General features: G+C 31.8%; 2 protein-coding genes across 16 annotated transcripts in view; both read right to left on the bottom strand.

Annotated features, from left to right (window-relative positions):
• On the bottom strand, positions 3,837–7,575 carry LOC107614179 (UDP-xylose transporter 1). 4 transcript variants are annotated; one of them, XM_016316412.2, is made up of 9 exons: positions 7,387–7,574; positions 7,216–7,296; positions 6,899–7,019; positions 6,426–6,610; positions 6,256–6,323; positions 6,023–6,155; positions 5,403–5,564; positions 4,839–5,111; positions 3,837–4,217 (listed from the first exon to the last, which is right to left on the bottom strand). In XM_016316412.2, the coding sequence occupies exons 3-9, from the start codon at positions 7,017–7,019 to the stop codon at positions 4,107–4,109; spliced, it is 1,053 nt and encodes a 350-aa protein (XP_016171898.1). In that variant the 5' UTR covers positions 7,216–7,296; positions 7,387–7,574; the 3' UTR covers positions 3,837–4,106. The 4 variants fall into 4 exon arrangements, with proteins under 4 accessions (XP_016171898.1, XP_016171897.1, XP_020964294.1 ...); XM_016316411.2 differs by having other exon boundaries at positions 6,899–7,025; XM_021108635.1 differs by lacking the exon at positions 7,216–7,296 and having other exon boundaries at positions 6,899–7,025; positions 7,387–7,575.
• Positions 8,578–11,668, bottom strand: part of LOC107614461 — a 4,738-nt gene continuing 1,647 nt past the window's right edge. For all 12 annotated transcript variants that reach the window (XM_021108626.1, XM_021108630.1, XM_021108633.1 and 9 more), the window contains 10 exons: positions 11,225–11,308; positions 11,020–11,135; positions 10,740–10,841; positions 10,544–10,657; positions 10,377–10,433; positions 10,203–10,269; positions 9,988–10,041; positions 9,524–9,598; positions 9,400–9,435; positions 8,578–9,201 (listed from right to left, as the gene is read on the bottom strand). In XM_021108626.1, the coding sequence (XP_020964285.1) occupies positions 9,100–9,201; positions 9,400–9,435; positions 9,524–9,598; positions 9,988–10,041; positions 10,203–10,269; positions 10,377–10,433; positions 10,544–10,657; positions 10,740–10,841; positions 11,020–11,135; positions 11,225–11,308 (807 nt within the window). In that variant the 3' untranslated portion in view covers positions 8,578–9,099. The remainder of the gene's footprint in view (positions 9,202–9,399; positions 9,436–9,523; positions 9,599–9,987; positions 10,042–10,202; positions 10,270–10,376; positions 10,434–10,543; positions 10,658–10,739; positions 10,842–11,019; positions 11,136–11,224; positions 11,309–11,668) is intronic.

The following is an 11,668-nucleotide window of genomic DNA, read 5'->3' on the forward strand; positions in this document are numbered from 1 at the left end:
AAGAAAAAATTATGCAAATAAAAGAAGATAACTAGTACCAGACACTATATTTTAGTTTGAAAATATGATTTAATTGCGGATCAAAATTTTATGTATTAAATCATAAATGTTAACTTATATTACATTTGAAAATCAATGAAACGTCTTCTGGAATAATACACTTTATTAATTCGAAAATCATAGAAACGCCTAATTTGAAACTTGAATAGAAGTTTTTCTGATAGAGTTTTAAAAAAAGATAAGATAATCTTAACATATTTTAAATGCTTAACTATTAAATAAGACTTGATAGCTAGTTTTTGTTTCAAAATAATCCATGTAAGCTGGAAAATTATAACTTGCCAACTTGGTACTCAATTTATTCTCAATCACACAGAATTAGTGTTGATCACAATTAGTTTAGTGACAAATAATCTACTTAATCTAATACAACAAGAATATTCTGTGAGCATTCATCAATCAAATTATTCTCAGTCCATGAACTAACCCACACGAATAAAATTCAATAAAGCACCCGTTATTAACTTATTATATTCAACCATTGATAATTGAAATTCTTTTGGAAAGCGGTGGAACTCCGATTGTTATTTATTTATTTATTTTGGGGAACAGAGGAACTCCATTATAACCTCCAATACAATTGGTTTGTCTTAAAGAAAAAAAAAATTCGGAGGTCCCAAACACAAGACAACATGTGAATTTTTTTTCTACATTATAATGTCTCGAAAAACTATCTTTTTTTTTTTCCGGTTACTTGCGATATCCTTTGGCCTAATTAGTTATTGTACACAAGATGAGATTTAAACTCTCTAATATTCTTGACCAAAAAAAAAACTCTCTAATATTTGTTTAAATAGATTAATGAATTAATTATTAAATCAACCTAACTTAATTTTAAAAATATTTTTTTTAATTTAAAAAATAAATCTGTTTTGTTTTCATCAGATAAATTAGACAATTTCCAATCCTATATATTATAAGTACAACATTATATATTCATTAATTCGAACCCAAATATAACATTAAAAAACATATAATTTACCACTTGAGTTAGACATCAGCTACAAGAATAAATCTTTAAAAATGCAGGATCAATAATTGTTTAGATCTTGGTGGGCTGATCCAGGGGGCCCATTAAAATTCCATTTCTAAGATGGAATTCAAAAAGGATTCCGACCAAAACAAAAAAAAGTTCTAACGTTAGATAATTAAGATTTTCATTGTTGGGCAACCAAAAAAAAAAGAATTTTTTATTGTTTAGATTTTAGAATTGTCCTACCAAAAGAAAAAATAAAGATTTTAGAATTGTAGAATTAGTTTAGAATTTCGTTTTGTAATGATAAATCCATGAATGAATGTATGAGGTTAGGCCTTCAACTTTTAATCAATCAAATCAGTTGAGGAAAAAAAAAGAAAAAAGAAACTAGCTTGACCGAAATAAGATTTTAAAAAATAAAAAAACGAATGATTATATTTATTATAGCTAAATTACAGTCACCAAAAATTTCTAACAAATTAATAATAAATCTAAATTCTCATTTATTACAATAAAAATAAAAGAAATTCTTTAGCCATATCCTTATAAGATTATAACTTTTTTTTATATTTGACCACTGGAGTGAATTTTTCAAAAATAACTCAAATAGTGTGTTATATGTTGTTGTGAGTTTTTATAAAATATTAATAATATTTTATCTTTACATAACCAAAAAAAATTATTACAAAATGTCAGTGGTATTTTTTCTTTACATAATTGAAATTTTTTTTTACAATACGTCAGTAATGAGTTGTGCTATTAGTCTATTACTATTAAAATGACCAAATATTCTCGTGTTTTACATAAAAATTTTGAATATGTAAAAAAGCTCAGCCTATAAAATTAACCTTGAAATTTGTTGAATTATTATTATAGTGTTGGCTTCCAAAAAAAATAGGTGGAGATGGAGGAGGCAAGGTTGAAGACAAATGAAGGAACGGTTGAGTTTAGAAAACTTTAAGTTCATTGTGATGATCATGTTAAAAATATTAGAAATTATTAATTTGTCTTTAAAGTTTTAAATTATTTAGTTAATAATTTTGTTTTGTGTGTAGATCTTGGTCATTGGCCATAAAACAATTTAAAGTCCAAATATGTTAAGAAAATATATTTAGCTTTGCACAAATATTCTACATGACATATAGCTGAATTATTCATATGTTCCAGAAAATTATTGAGCAAGTCCAATTAATCTTTGTTACAAGATCAACAAGGCTTAGTCCGAAAATTGGAAGAAGAAAGAAAGCAATGATGTATGTTTTCCTCGGTTAACCACTCCCCTTTTGGATGGAATTCAAATTTAATTAACATCGGTTTAATTGCATTGGTAACTAAAAAGAAAAAGTTGAAATTGATTTGATTGCTTTTATTGTCACACACGTTACTATGCATAGAGGATAGGAAATGAATTTTAATTTCTTTCTTTACTTTCATTGAAAGCTTTTCTCCCTTCTCTCTCTTCACTTCGGTCATTTCAATGTCAGAGAAGAAGATATTAGAAGCAAGTAATCAGAAGAAGAAAACAAAAGCTAGGAAGAAAGCAAGCGGCCAAGGTGATGATGGTCCTTGCAAAAGGAAGATCTACAGCATGGCGTGATTGAGATCTTTACCACTAATGGAAAGATGTGGTAAAGAAGCCTCAAGATCTCTATGCCTAAAAATGGTAGCAATCTGATTCGGTCAAAGAAGAAGATCCTTATGGTATGGCTCGTTTCTACTTTTTGTTCATCTATCACAGAAAGTAGCTACTGTAGCTACGTGAAGGAGAAAGCAAAAATGGAACAGATGGAGCTGTCAATGATCAATCAAGCGTTTATCAAGGGTCAGAAATCCTTTTTGGGAACTAAGTCAAGATGGAAGGCTCAAATTGATGAAGTTTGATGAGAAGAGATGAGAGAGAGGTAATTGTATGTTGGTTTTTGCTTTCGGTTCCCTCTCTCTTCTCTTTGTTCGAACCGATTTTGGTGTTGAAGAAGAAGAAGTTGGCTCGATTGAACCGTTTCAACCTTGGAAGCTTCCCCTTCTATAATAAGGGTGAACGGTCAAGGCTTGAAACAAGGAGAGTAAGTACAAAATTCTCATAGCTACCCAAACTAACAGAAGTTCTTTTCCTTCAATGTGTTACATTTTATTTTCTTTTCTTTAGTTTTGTCTGTCTGAGTCTCATGGTGAAAAAGGCAAACAGTGTGAGGTTTGTAAGAAAAAGTCAGTGAGTGGTAAAAGACAGATGGTACAAAATTAAAAAGGCATAGGTGTCTTAGAGGTCCTTTGTACATCTATGTGTTGTGTATCATGATTATGTGGGAATTTCCTTACAAGTTGGGTTAGCACTTAGCAGTTGAAAGCTTGGTAGGTGACCAAGTCAAGTTCAGTATTGGGTAGATTCTGGACTTGTTTCGGATAGGAAAGGGTAGTTCTTAGGGAAGAATTGGTGTCTGTAATCAGTTGATTATAGTGAAATTCCATCATTGTTGTGATGGAGACTGGACGTAGGCTGCATTGCACTTAGCAGTTGAATCAGGATACTTCTTGGTGTAATTCTCTCTCTCTTCTACTCCATCTCTATTTCTGTTGCGAATGAAACAAAATTAAAAAATATCTCCTGACTAGTTACGAGACAAAAATAAAATGTCTTATGTCTGATTATGAGACAAAACGCAGAAAAATCTCTTGAAACTAATTTAAAAGGCAGAAAGTGATACTCAAAAAAATGTGTCTAAGATTCAACCCCTCTTTTAGCCACTGATTACCGTCAGGAACAAACAAACAACAAAAGATAAAAGTGACTACAAACCAAAAGTGGTAATTGGTAACATTTTTTGAGTAATATTATTAAAAAGAATGGAAGTTTTATAGAAAAGAAAAAAGGAATACAATTTCAAGTAGGCTATATTTCCTGTAGTTTAACATACACATTGCTGGCAATTGAAGGAAATAATGCACTGACTTAAAGTTACAGAAAACTTATTAAACAAAATTTGATTTACACTGAATATTAAAGAGCCCTATATATTGAAAGAACCCCGAGATACAATAAGAAATCTTAAATGACACAGAGCCAAATTCTTTTTTAAATAGATGACTCTTTGTTTAATTTCTTAGCCTCATGATGATTTTCCTCTTCTTGATGACCAGTATTGTTTTTCCCAACCAAAAGGGGTGTGTTATCTTTGTCCTTAACCTGTGAAAAATAATTAATTAAAACAAAAAAGAAAAAGAAAAAATAAATTGTTATAAACTTCTAGATATTATACAGCATGACAAGAAGAAAGAGCCAACAAAATTTCATAAACATGCAAAAAAATTTCTAATACCAAGATGCAATTTGTAAAAAAAAAAAAAAACTCAAGATAAAATTTATCAAAATTTTTGTCAATAAAAACAAAAAACGTTATCTTTTTTTTTAAGTTTAATTACTTTGTTGGTCCCTATAATTTCGCGAAATTTTCAATTAGGTCCCTATACTTTTTTTCTTTTTAATTGAGTCCTTACAACAATTTTTTTTTAATTGGGTATCTACACTTTTTTTTCCTTTTATTTAGGTCCCTATACCAATTCTTTTTTTTAGTTGGGTCCTATAAAATTAAGCCAATTACTATTAAGAAAGATTTAATTGAAAAAAAAATTAGTGTAGGGACTCAATTAAAAAGAAAAAAAAATATAATAACCTAATTGAAAATTTCACGAAATTATAGGGACTAACAGAGTAATTAAACTTTTTTTTTATTATCTCAGTATCTTTGTATTTTGTGGCATAAAACAATTACCAAACGCCGTATCATATGAAGATCATAACAAGTACCTGAGAGGATAATGGAAGATCTCCTGATTGTTTCTTTTTGTTCTCTTCAGTGCAGAAATAAGAGTACAATCCCATACCAAAAATGGCAACAAGTATTCCAACGATGTTCCTTCCAGTGAATGGATCATGGAGCAATGTGTAGCCAAATCCTAGAACAAGACAAGTCTTGAGGTGGCCAAGAACTTGGTACGTTACAGGAGATGTTTTTCCAATAACTAGGAATGTGCTGAAGTTCACAGAAACAGCTATCAAGCATGATAGCACAATGAATGCCTGAAATTTTGTTAACAAAGTAAATTCACCTTAGAATATATAAGTCACACTTTCATATTAAAATTCCGAAAATGTTTGGTAACCAAAGAAAATCAGCAAAAAACAGCCATAACTTGCTTTATTTAGCATTCATTAATTGTTGCGATAATTAATTAATGCTAAATAAGATAAGTTTATGCTATTTTTTTTTGGTCTCTAGTAAAAAAGTTAACAGACGATGATTTCTATCTGATTTAATCATTTTAGAATATCGAATTGCGCATCTTAAAAACAATTGGATTTAATGATCACCAATACTATAGGAGAATATTTGTATGCAAAGACATTTTGCTTGGTGAGGAGCTGATCCACTACAGGGCCTGAAACAAAAAGAATTGCTGCTTGGAATGGAGCAGATTGGTATAGCAACTGTGTGGAAGATACATTCAGCTTCTTCTGTATTGTGTTTGTAAGCTAAATTAAGCACAAAGTTAAGGATCCAAATTAAATAGGTTAAATTACACAGTTGGTCCCTACATTTTTAGTGAAATTGCAAATTAGTCCATACACTTTAAAAGTTTGTAATTGAGTCCCTAAAAAGAATTAAAATTTGTAATTTAGTCCCCGCCGGTCAAAAAGTGTTCATTTAATAGAATATTCTCAGAATATATTGAGAATATTCTGTTAAAATAAAGAATATACTGAGAATATTCTGTTAAATCAAACACTTTTTTGAACGATAGGGACTAAATTGCAAATTTTAATTCTCTTTAGGGATCTAATTACAAACTTTTAAAGTATAGGGACTAATTTGTAATTTTACTGAAAGTGTAGGGACCAACTGTGTAATTTAACCAATTAAATATCATAGTAATTAATCAATAACAATAATAATTACAATTATGTTCTAGAAAGAGAGCATTGAAGGATACAATTTGTCCAACACATGTAGTTATGATTGCTAGAAGGGAAAGAATGGATCCAACAAAATTGAGCTGAAGGTCTGTGATAGAAGCAATGCCAACTCCAACAAGTAATAGGAATAGAGAGAACTTTATTTTCTGGCTGCACAATGTTATCATAAGGTTTTGCAGTAAGTAAATTAAGCATTAATTACCCTTTAATTTCCAAATTCAATTATTTTGTTACTATTAGTATTTAGTACCTGAACTGTTTCTTTAGGAAAACAGTTTCTAGTAGCACTGTGAATGGTATTATTGCCAGTTTTGTCATCTGCAACACATTATCATATTTTTAGTGTTTATGAACTTTAACTTAATATTATTATTGACTTATGGTATTAATTAATACATTGAGATAATTAAATTAATTAACCTGGTAGAATCCAATGGAATTGAAGCCAAGGCTCAAATTGAGAAATCCAATGGAGATGCCATTTAGAATGCCAAAGAGCATGACTGTCTTCATGTCAATGGATTTGCTCACAAATAGATTCAAGCGTTGAGCCACATGAAGGGTGCAAAATGTCACCATCAAATGCCAACTAGTAAGTGTTGTGGCTGTCATAAATTGAAAAAATTAATCAAATTCGTCGTTTTAGTATCTCATAAGATGTCTTATAATATTTAGAATCTTGATTTAACTCTTAAAATATTTTGATATTACGATTTTGAATGAGTCATTCCAGTCTATGATATTTCTACTACTACTAGGTCAATTTACGTAAAATCTCAATTTTTTATCTACTTAGACATTATGTCAGATTTAATTGTACACATTAAAATATACACTTGATATTTATTAACTATTTATATATTATCAAGACAGAAAAAGATAATGAAAATCACCGAAACGGAAGCCAAGATTGCTCATCAAGGCTTTGTTGCATATGACAATGGAGACAGATGAAGCCACTGAGAGAAATAGTGCACCAATAACACCCAATTGGAAGCTTGACATCTCTCCCATCTTTTTCTACCAATAAAATTTCCATGATTCTTAGTTCAGGACTTAGTACATAACATAATCTTATCTAATATGATGAAAAAGAAATGAAATCCACAAAAGTATTAACTTCAAATACCTATTATATACTATTGGTCACTTAAAAAGCATAAGAATAGTCATCAAGAAGAATGTGTCCTTTTCCTCTATGGTCACGTACCTTATATAGTATTTGATTAAGAGGATTATACAATATAGATTGAGATCGACCTAGGAGCTATTATATGTTGTAATATGATACCTGAAAGTGATCATCACAATAAGAGAAGGAAAAAGAAAATGTTCTTATATATATATAAATATAGTTATTTTCATAATATACATTACATACCTTAACTTAGGAAATGTAGAAATGACTATAGAATGTGTTCGTAAAGGGCTTCCACAACTCCAATAAGCCACTCAAGTTGTAAGGTTAAGATGAGAGAGCTCTATTATAGATATATTCTAAGATACAAAGAGAAATTGGAGGGTACAAGCTTGTATGGGAATGCTTATGCACATTTTTTGTGGCTTTATTTAATTTGGATGGTTCGGTTGGTGCCTAATTAACGCCGTTAACTTCTTGGTGCTGGCGGGAGTTTAACGGCAATTTGAAGCAATATAGTCAAGTAGTCAACACATTGCATTACAAACATGTTCCCCTTAATAAAGAAAAAAACCACGATTTGTGACATTCATTTATTTTAAATTACTAAAATGCCCTTGGTGTATTCACAAGAATGTTATGTCACGGTTTTTATTCTTTGGTCCAAAAGCAGCAAAAAAGAGCACAGAGCGAGAATCGACCGATGAGATGTTAAAATCAAAAGGGCGTTTTTGGTCCAATTAGTTGCTACATTTTGTCCCAGTGCCACATATTAAGGGTTTTCATGGAACAAAATACTAAACAAGTCTTGACTCACAAGTCAGGAAGGTGAATGAAACCAACGTTTCGTTTTATTAAGTGAGGTGTCTGTCGTTTCAAGCAACACTCTCCAACTCCATTCCAACAGACTTCAACCTCACTCCTAATTAGCTAATTACAAAAGAGGATTTAATAAAATAAAATAGAATAAAACAGTGTTTTTCTTATTTCTTCTTCAATTTCCTTGGATGCATGTTTCTAAACTGTCTGGATTTCATCGCATATGAGCATCATATAAATCATTGCATTCAATCTCTTTCTTTTTTTAAAATTTCCACTATGCGTAACTTTATGAGAATAGTAATAATAATAATACTAATAAAATAAGGAAAACTTTGGCATCGCATATAAGGTACCAACTTTTAACTGCAATCTCTACCTACTTTTGATAAGGCAACACGATTCTCTCTCTCTCCCTCAACAATGGCAGGCAGAAAATCATTGTTTGAAAAAGAAAAGAGTATTTTCCTCAGTTTTTCACGATCTCTTGTCTTTCAATTCAAACGTCTTTCATGATTTCTCATTGGTCGTCTATCTATGATTTATAGTTGTCCTTTTACCATCTTTTTTAGGTGCGTATCATTTTCCTCAGAATAAATAAATTTAAGAATATCGTATTAAGGAATCATGCCATGCTATAATCATTCATATTCACAGCTCATATCTTTGACGACTCCTATCGTTGGATAAGATTCAAAATCTGTCTCTCCAAACACTAGTTAGTAACAACTGAAAATTTCCGACAATTGTTTTCTGTTCTTCAACGACCGTTCACCATTCCAATTCCCATCAAAATCACAGAACAACGAGTGCCTCAAACCTAAGCTATCAGTGAAAAGAGGATACCCTCTCTTGTCACAACTATTTTAGCCCTTTACCATTACTAGAACCTACAATTTGTGTACTCGGGGAAAATGCTGAATCGTGCTTACCTTTCTTTTACTTTTTGTAACTAGAGTAGAGATGCGTGTCAAAAATGCAAGGATATTATCATATTAAAGAACACAAGCTCAGAAAATACACCTAGCACCTGGGCCTGGGAAAACAAACTAATACACAAGAAAATCCTAAGTGTGCGTAATAGTAAAACATGTACAGTGGGAAGGCAGAGGAGGGGCTGCGGCATAGGCACATTCGTTAACCTTTTCGATAGTTGTTGAGTCCTTCAATATACGACTTATCAGCATCATTCATGCGAGCTTGAAACTCAGCCCATTCATTTCTGCATCTGGTTCTCACCTGAAAGGGTCATCACACCAAAAGAATCAAACTATGGCTCGTAATGTTCATATCATCTGTTTGGCAAACAGCAAAATATACATATGCATCTGGTTGTTGCTCTAATAAGACCTAAAAGATAAGGTAACGTGAAATGGAAGATGTAAATGCAAAGGACTGTTTGATTAGAGTGAACGGTGAAATTCACATATCACATACCGCATCCCATGGTTCTTGTCCATTGTCAGCCTCTCCCTGAAAGGTTATACATTCACATCTCAGAAAAATTATTTCTCGAAAATTCTCTCTCTCGGAAAAATTAAGCTACTGGATGATGACTAACCTGTAGTCCGAGAGAAGGAATTACTTGATGAACAATCCATTGTGAATCAACTACACCAATTTTTTCATGCGCAGGCTACAGAAACAGTACAAACTAGGTTCGATTAGAGCATACCATACTCGAGTAATTTCATTCTAGCCATGAGATGTAACCTGATATTTAGCACAAGATATACAGGTCTCCACATAATATAAACCCTTCAAATATTATATTGGTTAACACGAAAGAAGTCAAAAGCTCTTTTAAGAAGCAAAAAAACTGTAGGCTTAGGGCCACAGAAGAAGGCTCGCTGACTTGCTCACTCACTCTATATCATTCCTAATTCAATACTACTCTCAATAATTAGGTCAAGTACTGGAGTCAAAGCCCAAGCTCAAACCCACTAACAATATGTAAATACGCATGGTTTCAAAGTCCTAGCATTAGGAACGAGTAAAAATAAATAGATAATGGAATCTGCTTACCTCTACACATCTTCTGAGAGAAAAATCCAATCCCCATCCATGCACTAGATCATTCTACAAGTAAACATAGTTGGGAAGTTCATCAGGGTAATTTATTGGTTTGCATGCATGGGAAAAACAAAAAATCACCTATTCGTTAGCTATAACCAACATATTTTATGCAAAAGAAATTACCAAAAGTAAAATATGTGATAAGAAATAAAATAAATAAATACCTGAATCATATGCCAAACACATCGCCATGCTTCCCGAGAAAAGACAGGAGCCATAATTTCCACAAATCTAAAAGAACAAAATAAATGATAACGTTATCTAAGTAGAAAAAGAACATGACAATGCAATTACAATATAAGAATTAACTTTCAACCAAGGAGAAAGAGAGAACATACGCAGCACAAGGAGGCAAATGTGGATCACTACACCAACCTGGTTTCTCTTCAGTAACCCTATTCACCAATACATAATTAAACGTGTTAAGAACATAATTGAAAGTCACAATGAAGTACCTCATTACATAAGTGGTTAAAGGTAGAAAACAGAAAGGATAAAGGAATACATGTGAACTTCACTATCCCCTCTCCTTTTTGTCATCTCCCATGTCAATCCGTTATTGGGCTCAAGACCAGGTTGAGAGATCTCCAAACCATGTTTTTTGATTATGTTAATAAACCTAGGTGAATAGATGCATCTAATTAACAAGGGGGAAAATTGCATATAATGTCAAATTTGAGCAGATTGAAAAGATGGAATACTCGTCTGGGTTGAAGTGTTCCACTCCAAGATCTTCATCCCAGATAAAAATATATTCAAAAGCTGATACTATATCAGGATGCAAAAACCTTTTAGCATACCACCTACAATACATCAAGAAAGAAGCAACTAATATGAACTCAAGGAGTCAATGAATAATAATCTCTCTCTCTCTCTCTATATATATATATGTGTGTGTGTGTGTGTGTGTGTGTGTGTGTGTTAAAAAGCTTACGGATTAATTTAAATAAAATAACAATAGGAAAAATGGAAAGTATATACCATTTTGTTTGTTTCATTACACTAACATGGATTGCATTCTTTGACCACTCATACTGATCCCATTCACTAGTCCGACCATCATAATGAAAGAGCAAAATTGCAAAATCATCAGAAAACTACAAAACAATTTGATAGTAAGTACATTTGAATAAAGTATAAAAGGGTAAATAAATTCACATAAATAAGCACAGTCCATCTCTGTAACCTTATTGACTGCAGCATTGATATTATGCCTCTGATCATAACCAACAGTAAATGTCACCAAATACTTTGGCTTTTTCTCCAGATCCTGCAGAATTTGGTGTTTCATTGCAAGCTTAGTGAATAAGATACCAGGGAAACAGATGTATTAATATGTAAGCACTATCTGTATAAGCTAACCAACATATTCAAGCAAACCTCCTCATACACTCGCACGTAATGATCTCATTCATATGATTCATAGGAGTTACTTCTTGACAGAATTGAGATAAGTCTACATCTACACCACCCATATGGGCACTCTAAGCATGCACCAGGGGGAAATAATTTTGATTTTGTTTTCCTATATCATTTGCAACATAGATTAAGTGAAGGAAAAATTGCTAAACATGTCGGCATGGCTCTCTGTTCACCACCCATAGACAACAAATGCACATGTGTGTGTAAG

The sequence above is a fragment of the Arachis ipaensis genome, chromosome B08 (assembly GCF_000816755.2).
Source record: "Arachis ipaensis cultivar K30076 chromosome B08, Araip1.1, whole genome shotgun sequence".
Lineage (NCBI taxonomy): Eukaryota > Viridiplantae > Streptophyta > Magnoliopsida > Fabales > Fabaceae > Arachis > Arachis ipaensis.

Bases quoted from the DNA above. Each gene is read 5' to 3' on its own strand.
- LOC107614179 (XM_021108635.1), bottom strand. From the start codon at position 7,019: ATGGGAGAGATGTCAAGCTTCCAATTGGGTGTTATTGGTGCACTATTT. The intron at 6,611-6,898 runs GTGATTTTCATT...AATTTATGACAG, and splicing joins CAATCTTGGCTTCCGTTTCG to CCACAACACTTACTAGTTGG. The intron at 4,218-4,838 runs GTACTTGTTATG...TATTTTTCACAG, and splicing joins ATCTTCCATTATCCTCTCAG to GTTAAGGACAAAGATAACAC.